The 11,882-nt window shown below is 50.3% G+C and overlaps 1 protein-coding gene across 1 annotated transcript; it reads left to right on the top strand.

Moving 5' to 3' along the window:
• The first annotated feature begins 9,329 nt into the window (after positions 1-9,329).
• Positions 9,330-9,995, top strand: DNAJB8 (DnaJ heat shock protein family (Hsp40) member B8). The gene has a single exon (XM_085323799.1). The coding sequence runs from the start codon at positions 9,330-9,332 to the stop codon at positions 9,993-9,995; it is 666 nt and encodes a 221-aa protein (XP_085179925.1).
• Positions 9,996-11,882: the final 1,887 nt, after the last annotated feature.

Here is an 11,882-nt window from a genome sequence, read left to right as displayed (position 1 = left end):
GGGAGCGGGGCCGGAGGGCGGCCGGCCGGCTGGCGGAGAGCCACGCTGTGTGGCTGCGCGCGGCAATCAAGCTTTCCCACCGCCGGGCGCCCCTGGGGAGCGGCGTCGCTCCTGCTGCGGGGAAGCGGCGTCGCTSCCTCCACCTTGCTAATCCGCTCTCGCTGGGCTCCCCGGCTTGGCTCCCCAGCCCTGCCCCGGGGGAGCCCTGGGAACGCCGCGCCGGCCTCGCCGGCCCGTCTCCCCTCCGCCTCGCTGCAAAATTGAGTCGGGGGGGTTGAGGGAGGAAGGGGAAACGTGCGTCTCCTTAATTGATTTTGGTGAAAAAGGCAGGCAGCCACGGCGCTGTCAAATTAATTAGTTCCAGAGCTATTTGCAGTTATGAGCCACGTAAGATTAGTGGTCACTGCGTTTCAGTCCTAGCAAGTGGAGGTRGAAATGGGATTGTCAAAGCCTTTCGCTCTTGGAGCTTTCCCTAAAAAAGCAGAAGAAAAAAAAAAGCGAAAGGGCCCCCGCTGCCCGTCTCCCAGCGAGGCGCAGGGCTGCCTCCCGCGTGTGTCGCAGCACGGACCTGCCCAGACAGCCTCGTTTAATGGGGTGAAGTGGCGATTTCCGCCCGCCCGGCCCTGCCTGCCCCACGTCTAAGGAAGCGGGCGCCTTGCTGGGGCTCTGGCCGTGCCCTCTCCTCAGGGCAGAGGGACTGGCCTGGCGAGGGCTGGCCCATTCCCACGGGATCATCCCTCCGCAGGAGCGCGCGGGGCGAGTGCCGCTTCCCGCAGCCCAGCTCGGAGCCGGGCATCCCCCTCCCGGCTCCGAGGTGTGAAGCCGGGTGGCCAGGCGCRCAGCCAGCACGCGGCCTAGCACCTCCGCAGACGCACTGCCCCTTCTGTCCCTCCTGCCCCCCTCCTCGGAGGGGCTCTGCAGACCCAGGGCTCGCGGAAACGCTTTGAAAGCCCCATGTGGTGGCTCACGGGGGTTCAGATCCCTGATTAGATGGGAATGCCTGCTGCAACCTGATAACGAACCCGTATCTGAAGGGGAGGCTCCGGCAACGCTCCCCGAGTCAAGGAGCGCCTATTGTTCCAGGAGATATTAACATGCACGCGGAGCGCACACGCGTGCTTACATCTGGATATTGATAAGCATGCCTGTTTACGCATAAACACAGTGCAACACGCAGCCACATACCTCTGCATTCCTCCTCTCCTCGCGCCTTCCCCCTGCCCTTATTCCTTTATCGCCTTTTCATCTGCTCTTGCCTGTTAAATGTTATCTCTGCTCCTCGTTCAGAACCAAGTCCTAGAAAAGGGCAGTTATTACGGGTCACACGAATCAGCAACGTGGTGCCGGGGAACGACAAACATTTCAGGCAAATTTGCAAAGATTTCAAGGGTCTGCATGGAGGGAAGCAAGAGGAATGGGTCTTTCCAGATCTGCCCAAAGCAGACTTAAATTAGTTTAGTAAAATGCAGAATGGTCTGGCCAATATATGCAGCCTGTTCCTGATTCAGTTAACACAGAGCCGCCAGCTCCTGGCATGCACCTCAAGCCTTGTCCACACAGCTGTGCAACCAGGTAGACTACCATAAACCCGTACACATGGCTGTACATACACACATACAATCTCCTGGTCATACTGAAAAGCAATATAGTAGGAGAGTGGGTTTAACAGTGACTAAACATGATTTCAAGAATATAGCCTCTTCCTTCCTCTTTGGTCATTAGATGAAAGYAGGTCTCCAAAGTGAACAAATACTAGCCATACCAACACAAACTACTCTTCCTCAGCACCTATATTGACCCAAAGCACTGATGTCGAGCAGCTGCCTCTGAGTCAGGAGGCCTGAATGCTGTCAAAACTGCATTCCCCAAACCTGGATCCTGGGAGAGGGGAAATTTTGAGACACGCCGCCCAGAAGGCATGACCCACTTTCTTCAGAGAAACGCAGCAGGAGCTCAAGAACTTGGTTTGTTGGGAGAGGCCTGCGTGCACTTTTGTGAGCACAGCCATCGGTCCTCAGGTTGTGAGCCGAACGCAGGCCCCCACGTACAAAGGAGCATTCAGAGCTGACTCACGCATGMTGTTGCAATCGGGGGCTCTGCACGTTAGCTATGTCCATGGGGGACCGCAGGCTTCTGCTTTCAGAGATGCAGGCTGGAGTTTAACCTAAGCCAGCCGAAGMACAGCACAACCTCAATAGCGGCCCCTGAGTGCTTGCATGAGGACGGGGAGACATGAAGTCTGCAGCAACTGGAAGTTGAGCCCCCTCCCAAAACACACACACACACACATACCTACCGCATGCTGGTACTTGAGCCAAGGAGGTGCTGCAAATCCCACACTGCCGAAGATGAGGAAGAAGAAAAAGTTGCCCCGAGGTGTCTTCTAGTTTCTCCCCAGGATTTGCCTCCAGCTCTCCTTGCTCAGACAGTGGCCATAAGCTCTGCTCCCAGCACAACAGCAGGTTGACACGAGACGTTCCATCCTCACCTCAGCTTCAGTTAGAGYTGCCAGCCCAAATCCACATCCTTGGCATAGGCTTGACTGATCCCAAAAGGCGGCTGGTTTCCAGGTCTCCGTCTTTGCTGGAAAAGAGTACATAATCCCAATGGTCTTTACACCTAAGCAATTTATTTGAAGGACTTAATATTGGAACTTCACATCAGCACATTCAGTGACAGCGATGACCCTCATCTCATCCCAGAAACAGTCTGGCACAGGAACACTCCTCTGAAAACCTGCCTTCACTGTACCACTGGTGGGGGGGGGCAACCAGCCTTGGGGCAGGGGACTCTAGTTGAGGCAAGCAGAAAATTGTGGTGGGGCGGGCTTGTGCATTGGCAGAGCTTCATCTTTCCAACTCTTTCAGTCTCTGCTGCAGCCACAAGGGGTAACACTACTTCTACTAGCTCTCCCTGTGACCATGAGCAATTAATYCAATCAGTTCACACTGCCCACACACAAAAATATGGATGAAACCACAGGTCTCTTCTGTAAGCAGCAGGCAAGAGCACTTGGACCCTAGGTAAATGCAAACACTGCTCCAGACAGGAGGCACTGCCCCTACTCTCAGGTGATGCACTGTCATCTTCAGCAGTCAGATGAGGCAAATGATGTTCCAGCATGACACTGKTTTTTGGGCTGGAACAGCAGCAGGGAGTGCACACAGGCAACGCTACACACATGAAATCACAGGGGGCACAGAACGGATGGCACCCCTCATCAGTGTATGTATACACGTTCACAAACTTCTGTGCACACGCACCAGCTCAGGAGCCAGGGCAGGGTGGAAGGATCCTTTGGCAAGTGAGGGTTTGAGCAGCAGGAGCAAGAACAGACTTGTGAGCTCAAGGCACCGAGACTGCACTGCACACAAGCTCTCTCTGGAACAGGGCTGTATACTGAATTTATGAGCTCTTAAGTCATCACATTTACAATTTATATTCCCCAGTCTTTTAATCTCAGCAATAAACTTGGACTAAACTTTCACTGAGGCTGTGTGGAAATTTCACTGTTTCCAGCCTCTCCAGCAGCCCCATGTACATAGAGTCCTTAGACAGGACCAGAACRTGCTCTCTGATGGCTAAGATGTGGGGTCTCTTCTCCAGTTTTCCACTCCCACTGAAATCATCAGCAACGGATCAACCCTCCACCTGCTACCTTGATTGCCCACTCCCCCTCCTTGGAGGTAGGCAAAAAACATCACAATTTCTGGGTAGCAAACACTTGTGGTGGTCCCCCACAACCCCTCCTGCCTTCTGGAGAAGGGAGCTCCATCCCTCAATCAGAGGCTCCATGTTTGTGTGCACATCACCAGGATCCTCACGTCAGTTTTGCTCCACTTGAGACCCTGCTGTCCCTGCCAAATCAGCCCCATGGTACGTTTTTACTCACAGAGTTGCTTTATCGTATAGGTCCACAGGAGAACGATCATCTCCAGAAGGTTTCCTGCTGGAGTGATGGCTCTCAAAAGAAACAGTCAAAGTAGGCACCTCTTTGCAATCTGACACCTAAAACTGAGAAGGAATTGGCACTGATGAAACTACTAATGGAGACAGGCCCTCCTCGCTTGGAAGAACCCCATGTTTTCAAAAGATGGTGGCATAATTTCTGCAGAATGCTTAAGTGGCCTCAAATAACACAYTGAACTGTCAGGCACAAACCCAAGCAATGGCATGAGCCAGCACTGAAATAATGAGAAGCTGATCTACAGCTTTTCTCCTCTGGTTTATTAAATGAATGCTCCACATACCACTTCCCACTGACTGGAGACAGAGAGAAAATCCCAGGACAGTAACTCATCATCTTTTCTTCCCCTGAGAAGATKCAAGGCTGTGGCTATGTATGGATGTTGTGAAGTGATAAAGTTACTGCGGCTTCGCAAGTTACCACGCATCAACTGAGCCGTGCTGTCTGACCGCATGCACGCTCCAAGCTCCTTGCAACTGGGTGGTAAAACATGTTCTCTCATGATGGGGCTGGAGCAGGTACTCCATCAGCRTGCTCCAGATAAGCACGCTCTGCTGATAAGCAGTACCTCATTAAGCCCCAGGACTCAACGGCTTGCAATGCAATCTTTGGCCCAGAAGTCCCTCCTCTTTTTCAATTTGTAGCCTTTAGTCATGGAACTGGCAACAGGAAATCGGTCCGGGGAAGCGGTCAATATTGCATTAATTCCTGTGCATAGAACATAGAGAAAGAAGAGTCACAGACCATGCCAAGGAGGAACAGCAGAAAGACTGGCCAACCATATTTCTGAGAACAACCTCAGTGTAGCCATGCCTTGATGAGGATATTGCAGATAACACACAGAGATGATCCAGGTAATGAAGCACTCTGAATTTTGGCAGGATGGCCTAGATCAAAGTGAATGGACACAGTTTACAGCCCAGTTCGGGTTTTCCAAGACTGGAACAAGGCCTTGCCCTGGATGTAGAGAATGATCTAACATAAAAAAATCTGTCAGTTCCCTTGACTCCTCTAAGCAGAATCAGGYCCTCTGTTTGGCTTCATACCTCAAAAAAGAGTGGTTGTGTGAGGTACCTGCCACTTGCTTGCACCCAGAACCTGGGTGTCTCCTCACTTGAAACTTGGTTTAACCTCAAGTCTCAGCCTGAACCTCAGAAGCAGCTGTATCCAGACCTAGCTCTCTATATTCCTTCTTCAAGTCTGTCTTTCAGCCTCCTGGGGGTCTCCTTTCACCCAGCACTCACCAGAGCCATTCCACCTCCATCCCACAGCCCTTTACTGTGCTGGGTCTAACACACAAGATCACCACACATGACATACAAAACCTCCCTCTTGCCGGCTGCAGGAGTGGGAGGCTGGAATCCATGTCATTTAAGCTTTTTCTGCTCAACATTCACAGCTGCAAAAACAGCAGGCAAACTCCTGACCTCCTAAAACCAAATACCAGGCATCTACCCCCTCTACTTTGGCCCACTCAGATGCTCTCGGTGAGGCAATTATGTCCGTTTAGGACAGGTTCTCTCTATCAAGACATTGCCCTTGCATTTTGAGAAGTGAGGAAAGGCTCTTTGGGGCAAACTTTCTATTTATTTTTAAATCTTCTTCCCTGAGGCCAGCAGATCCCTTTGTTTCTCCACCAGAAGGTCAGCATGATGTGCTCACCAGGCGGTATGACTCAGGAGCAACCCGCTCACCCCCCTCAGCCACAGCCGCCTCCAACTCTACTCCCAAGGAAAGCCATGCAGTGAGGTCCCCTCCGGAGAGGCAGGAAGGCGGCGAGCGCAATCTCCCCTCTGACGGGGCCATCGTAGGGTGAGGCATCTGATGACAGTTTGACTGGCGGAGCGAAGTGTGACTCTTGTTTGTTTGGATAGTCAAAGGACTTAGAACAAATGTCTCACGCTCATGTTATTTTAGATAAAAGGATCCTGGCCTTGTCACGGGATCAATGGGGCTGCCAAGAAACTGCTCGTGAAGACCCCTTTCTCCCCCACACCCGTTTAAAACAGAAGAAAAAAACAGAAAACAAAAAAACAAGAAAGAAAGGAGGTTTTCATGGCCCAAAGACACTCACTCCTTTTTGGACCAGGGCCAGCTGGGGTGGCAGAAGCAGAGACAGAGATCATGACCACAAGTGTGAGGTCACCAGGGGCTTGGGTGACCAAAAGCCTGGGGCATTTTGCCTCGTGGTGCCTTGTGTTTTGTTTCAGATCAAACCTGGTTGACAACYTCTGGCCATGCAGCGGTGGCAGTGGTGGTGCCTTGCGCAGGGGCCCGGAGGAGYGCAGCGCCTGCACCCATCTGGCATTCTGCAACAGCAAGCAAAGGAGAGTGAAGGAGGGGGTGGGCAGAAGAGAAAATCCCAAAGATCCTAGGATAATAAGCACCATTAAGGTTAGTCTGTCTCATGATTGTTTCTTATTAAAAAGAGACTGTACTTTATCTGTGCAGGATATGCTGTTTGGATGAGGGAATTAGCAGAGTGACTGCCTCCATATCATCTAATTAGCAAAAATGTTGATAAGCAGATACAATCACATATGATTAGGATCCTTTTAAAAAGCCACTCCATTAATTAAATAGACAGAAAGGCCGCCTCCAGCCCTCGCGTGCCACTGATTAGAATACAAATATTTACACTAATCTCACCTCCATCAGCCATGGGACACTTTTGAGTATTTTTAGTGACATCAGATTACTATTGATTTTCATCCCCAATGTCAGACCATTTTGTTAGTATCTGAAAGTGCTGCCTTCAGTTTCGGATGCTTTAAATCATGTTAAGGGTTTATCTTAATGACGCTGCTGATAACCACTGTTCAGGTCACTCGTACTTTCTCTTCAAAGAACACAGTCTGGGCTGGTTTTTATTGTTTGTACTTGAGATTTAAGATACGAAAAACATTTCTCATTTCAAAGCCTTGGTTTCTAGGGATGGGACTGCCAGGCTAGTTTGGGTCTAGTTACTTGATGTGCRCGTGTCTCTTTCATTTCCCTTTCTCTCTCTTCCTTCAATCCTTTCTTTTTTTCCTTGCAAACCCTTTTGGCTCACTGCAGTGACCTCTGTTGAATGGCTGCTAATCTCTGGTGCCTGCTGCAGGCAGCAGACAGGCAGGCAGCAAGCATCCCCCATCCCAGGATGACAGGAGAAAAACACTCCCTACTTTTCAGATGGGTAGGACGCACTGAATCCAAGATAGATAATCCAATGCTCCAGCCAGTCTGAGATGGATATTCACCATCAGAAGCAAGGTGTAAGGGAGGAGATGTTTCTCAGAGAGCATAGCACAAGACAGCATTGGTGCCCTCCTTGGATTGCCCTGTTCCTCCTGCAATAGTTTGCTGGCCTTGCTAAAAGCTCGTGGGATGCTCCAACAGGCTGCTCAGACCTGCCTCTAGCTTTGCATTTTCCCTCCTGGGTAACAGAGGGCAGGAACAGCAATAGAATTAATCCTCAAATTTCTACTGAGAAACTGCAAACAGCCCACAATGGCAGAGAGAGGAGCCACTGGCGCCTTTGGTGCCTTTTGGTGGCTCAGCTGTGATAAGCTTAATTCACTCACAAGTATAACAAACAACCAWAGAAAACAACACACCAGTTAACTTCGTCCACTTAGTAAAGATTTCAATGAAGGCACAACAGTCTGAGCGAGCCAGGAGGACATAACTTTCTCCTCAACCCAGGAGAGTACTGGGATGTGGTAGGATGCAGCTTGCTGCTACACCCAGATTAACTTTTCCTCTTGTTACGGTACCAATAACACCCTGCAGACCTGTAACTCACAAGGCACGTTCCCGCTTCTCGTTAACAAGACCTCTATGCAGGTGAAGGTAGAACACAAGAGCTCCCCAGAGAGGTGACTCCACGTGGCCATGAACTCCTTAGTGTTTGTCTTGCACTTCCTTCAGCTCCAGCCTTCAGATGGGCACTGTGCTGGCTCATGGTGACTTYTACTGCTGGGCCAGAATACGACAAGTACCTCCCTAACGTCGACCCTTCACTGACAAACAAGAAAACCAGCGAAAGAAAGGTAGGCTGCCCCTAGGCTTCATGACCCCACACGTACAGTATGTGTTAGGAGAGCAGCCAGCGCACACGCTGCGCGTGYGCTCTTTGGTATGGACAGCTCTTGATTCCTTCTCAACGTATGGGATAACAGAAACGAGGGCAGCGATCTGCAACACATGCTGCCATTAGAAGGTGTTTATGACACTATGTTACAGACAGCTGAATTCTTATTACTGGCACTTCCTTGGAGACTACCTCCACGCAGCAATTCCCTACRAAGACACTGCATTTCCCACAGGAATGACAAATCCAGGGAACAGAAACAGATGCAGGATAACCTGAGACTGCAAAGTGCAGCTCCTCAGGCTGAACCTGTCTGCACTGAGTTCACGTGGCACACCTGACGTACGTGTGTGCACCTAGGCCGGATGTCCAAAGAGGCTGTTAAACCTGCTAAAGAGCTTCAGTCAGGGCATTTATTTTGGTGGGAGCTAAGCTCTTCCTGAAGCATTAAGTTTTGTTAGAAATTCAGAAGAGATCATGATGATCATTTAACTGTGGTTTTAGGAATAAGRCCCAGTTTTGGGTTAAAAACGGCCACACGAAGAGAGGCCAACGTTTCGTTACCTTCTTATAAAACGCTTGCAGAGCATATCTAGTTCAAATTCGACTAGTGCCGACTTCCAACTGCCTTGTTAGTGAGCCTGAAGATCCTTCTGCTATTGAATTTCCGTTCCCATGCAGGTTCGTGTAGGCTACGATCAAGCTATTATTTTACYTTTCTCTTAACACCAAGAAGGTTTCCTCGAGTCTCTCTCTCCACACCACGCTTTCCGAACCCTTAATCACATTTCCGGCTCTTCTTTGAACTCTCTCCACCTCATCAACAGCCTTCCCGAGCTGCGGGCAGCCGGACTGGGTAGCGCGTTCCTCTACCCGCTGCTCCAGTCCCCACCAGGGCCAACGTGACCTGACCACACCGCACCTCCCTGGACCTCCCACAAAACCACAAGCACTGCGATTCACACCTGAGGAAAGATACAGCCAAAAAAAAAAAAAGGAAGGAAGAACACGACAGCGCGCCGCGGCTGCAACGTCGCAGCTGCATCGGGCAGCGCCGCCGCCGCCGCCGCCCGGGCGCCTTGAGTCCACGGACCTGAGGCCGGGGGCCAGGAACGGCCCCGGGAGCCGGGCAGCGATTGGCTGAGCCGCCCCTGACGTCACAGAGCCGTGGCGGGGGCCGAGGGGCTCCGCGGCACGGCAGGACGCGAGCCGAGCGGCCGCCCGCCCCGAGGAGCGCGGCACGGCGAGCGGCACCGGGCCGCTTCCCGGCTGCTCCACCTTTCCTTTGAGATGGTGGATTATTACAAAGTCCTCGGACTGCAAAAAAGCGCCTCCCAGGATGACATTAAGAAGTCCTACCGCAAACTAGCGCTCAAATGGCATCCTGATAAGAACCCCAACAACAAGGAGGAAGCTGAAAAGAAATTCAAAGCAGTTGCTGAGGCATACGAGGTTCTGTCAGACCCTCAGAARCGATCTCTCTACGACAGACCTGTTAAGGAGAGCAGGTCCCAAGGAGGAAGAGGAGCCGCAGGGGGTCGTAACAGCCCGTTCGATTCCAGTTACATATTCCGTAACCCCGAGGAGATATTTAGAGAGTTCTTTGGAGGGCTGGATCCCTTTGCACATGATTTCTGGGACAATTCTTTCGACAACCGTGGTGAAAACAGGCACAGAACAAACGGAAGGGGAAACGGCCTCAGCCTGTTTCCCGACTTTGTGCGGTCATTTATATCATTCAATTCATTTGGCCCCAGTGAGCAGACCACCTTCTCCTTCGGTGGGGACACAGCTGGGTCACACAGTTTCAGATCAGTCTCCACCACTAGTGAAGTGATCAATGGCAGGAGGATCACCACCCGGAAAATCATTGAGAATGGGCAGGAGAGAACAGAAGTGGAAGAAGATGGCCAGTTGAAGTCTGTAAAAGTAAATGGAAGAGAACAGCTGAAATGACAATGTCCCCCAGCACAAGCTGTTGGGAAGCACTCTCGTTGCTCAACAGATGGGATCTACTACGAGCAGTACTAATAAATGGCTGCGCTGAGTTCATGACACAACCGATGCAGACTTCTCAATGGCTTGCAAGAAGTACTTGGCAGGTGAAGATATGAAGTTATGCTAAATGAAAGAGTGGGACTGCACTAACTCTAGGTAAAGTGATATATAGTGCTTGTTCAGTAAGTAGATGCAGTAGATATACCAGCCTTGCTGGTTTGCTAAAGAGACTAATTCAATTAATATAGCAAGAGGAGACAGTTTCATTGATGGACAGGCCCTAGGTAAGAGAACTCTATGACAGGCTTCCCACCTCTTGAAATAGACCCTTTTGCCGATGTTTAGGTCTGCTGGCTGGAAGAATAAAGACACTTGTGTGACCCTCACGCACAAGCCTGAGGCTGAGAGAAGAATATCCTGCCTTTGGGCTTTAAAGCTAGCATGGCATTGACATACAATAGGAAAAATATTCATTGAAAACAGCTTTTGCACATCAGCAAGAAGGTGGCGGGAGGTTCAGTGGGTCATGCAGCACACAGTGGAGGGGACTGCCATAGGAATAACCAAAGGGAGACTTCAGTGAGGAACAGGAGGAAGAACAAGTTGTTCCTCATACGCTGTAAAGAACACAGGGGATTTCTTGAGAATGTCCTGAAAATTGTGACAGGAGACCTAGAGGGAAGCACTATGTCACTCAGGGGCTGAAAGTGAGCAGGCTGCTGGACTAGGACAACACATGGTCCCTTTCTGTTTGGAGTCATTTACAMCAAAAAGACCTAAATTCAGAGCATAAACAAACAGGTTCTGGGGGGTTGAATTTAGCTCCCATTTGGTGCAAAGCTGGATATGAGGAGCTAGATGGTGCTTTACCATGCTTACTGTCTAGCTCCCAGCTGCAAGAAACAGGTCACAACTTCTTTCTTGCACAGTCTTGCAGCACACTGCTTTCATCCTCCACTRAGTTAAGGAACATGCTTCCCACATTTCCACCTTCTCACATGAGAGGCTGAGTCTCGTTTCTTGCCTGGCCAGATCACCTTAGGCATTTAAAATCTTACACGCCTCTTATTTTCAGTCCCACGTTACATACCCGAGAGTTTCCCAGCCTGCCCTGCCAACTGATTTCTCCCTGGAGACTGGAACTAGCATTCAGGGGACATTTTCACTCGCAATCTGGATTGCAATTGCTGCCTGTGTTTGGGCAGGTCTTTGCATCTGTTTCCTTCCCTGTAAAATGGGAATAACAGACTCTCATGCTTTGAAGGAGGCTGAGAGGTAGGACTACTCATACGGGACTCTGAACATAAAGCACCAAGTTAGATTAACCAGAATACTGCCACCCCCTAATCAAAACCTTTTACGTTTGTAAAGAAAAATGTAGCTTATATCACCTTCCTTAGCAACTGATGCCATGCCAAGCTTGGAAAAACAGACCAGAACTGTATTTGCCATGTTAAGGGCTGTTGAATTCCTGTGAGTCCCCYTTCTAGTAAGAAAAGGGCACATCACTGGGAGGCAAGTCACTGCATCCCGGGTTTCTGGAGAGAAGCCAGTAGTGATGGGCGCAGGGGCAACCTTGGCACCTCCATGCAGAGCCCAGACCAACTCTGTTGAGCTGGATCTGCTGCTTGTCCATGATTTGCRAGCAGTAAGTAGTCCTACAGGCACTGGGACCCAGGGGCTCACAAAAGGAAGCGGATTGGTGCAGAAAGAAGATTATTTTGGTCAGAAGAAAGACAAATAAAGGTTGTATATTGATACCATCTGTGCAGACATCATGTTCATGTGAGATAGCTTTCTGAATTTACCTTAAGTTACTTAGAAGGAAATTCAGAGTAAAAAGAG

This window comes from Rhea americana, unplaced genomic scaffold (genome assembly GCF_003343005.1).
Source record: "Rhea americana isolate MKP2758 unplaced genomic scaffold, rheAme1 scaffold_120, whole genome shotgun sequence".
NCBI classification, from domain to species: domain Eukaryota; kingdom Metazoa; phylum Chordata; class Aves; order Rheiformes; family Rheidae; genus Rhea; species Rhea americana.
This window is presented reverse-complemented; position numbering and strand designations above follow the sequence as displayed.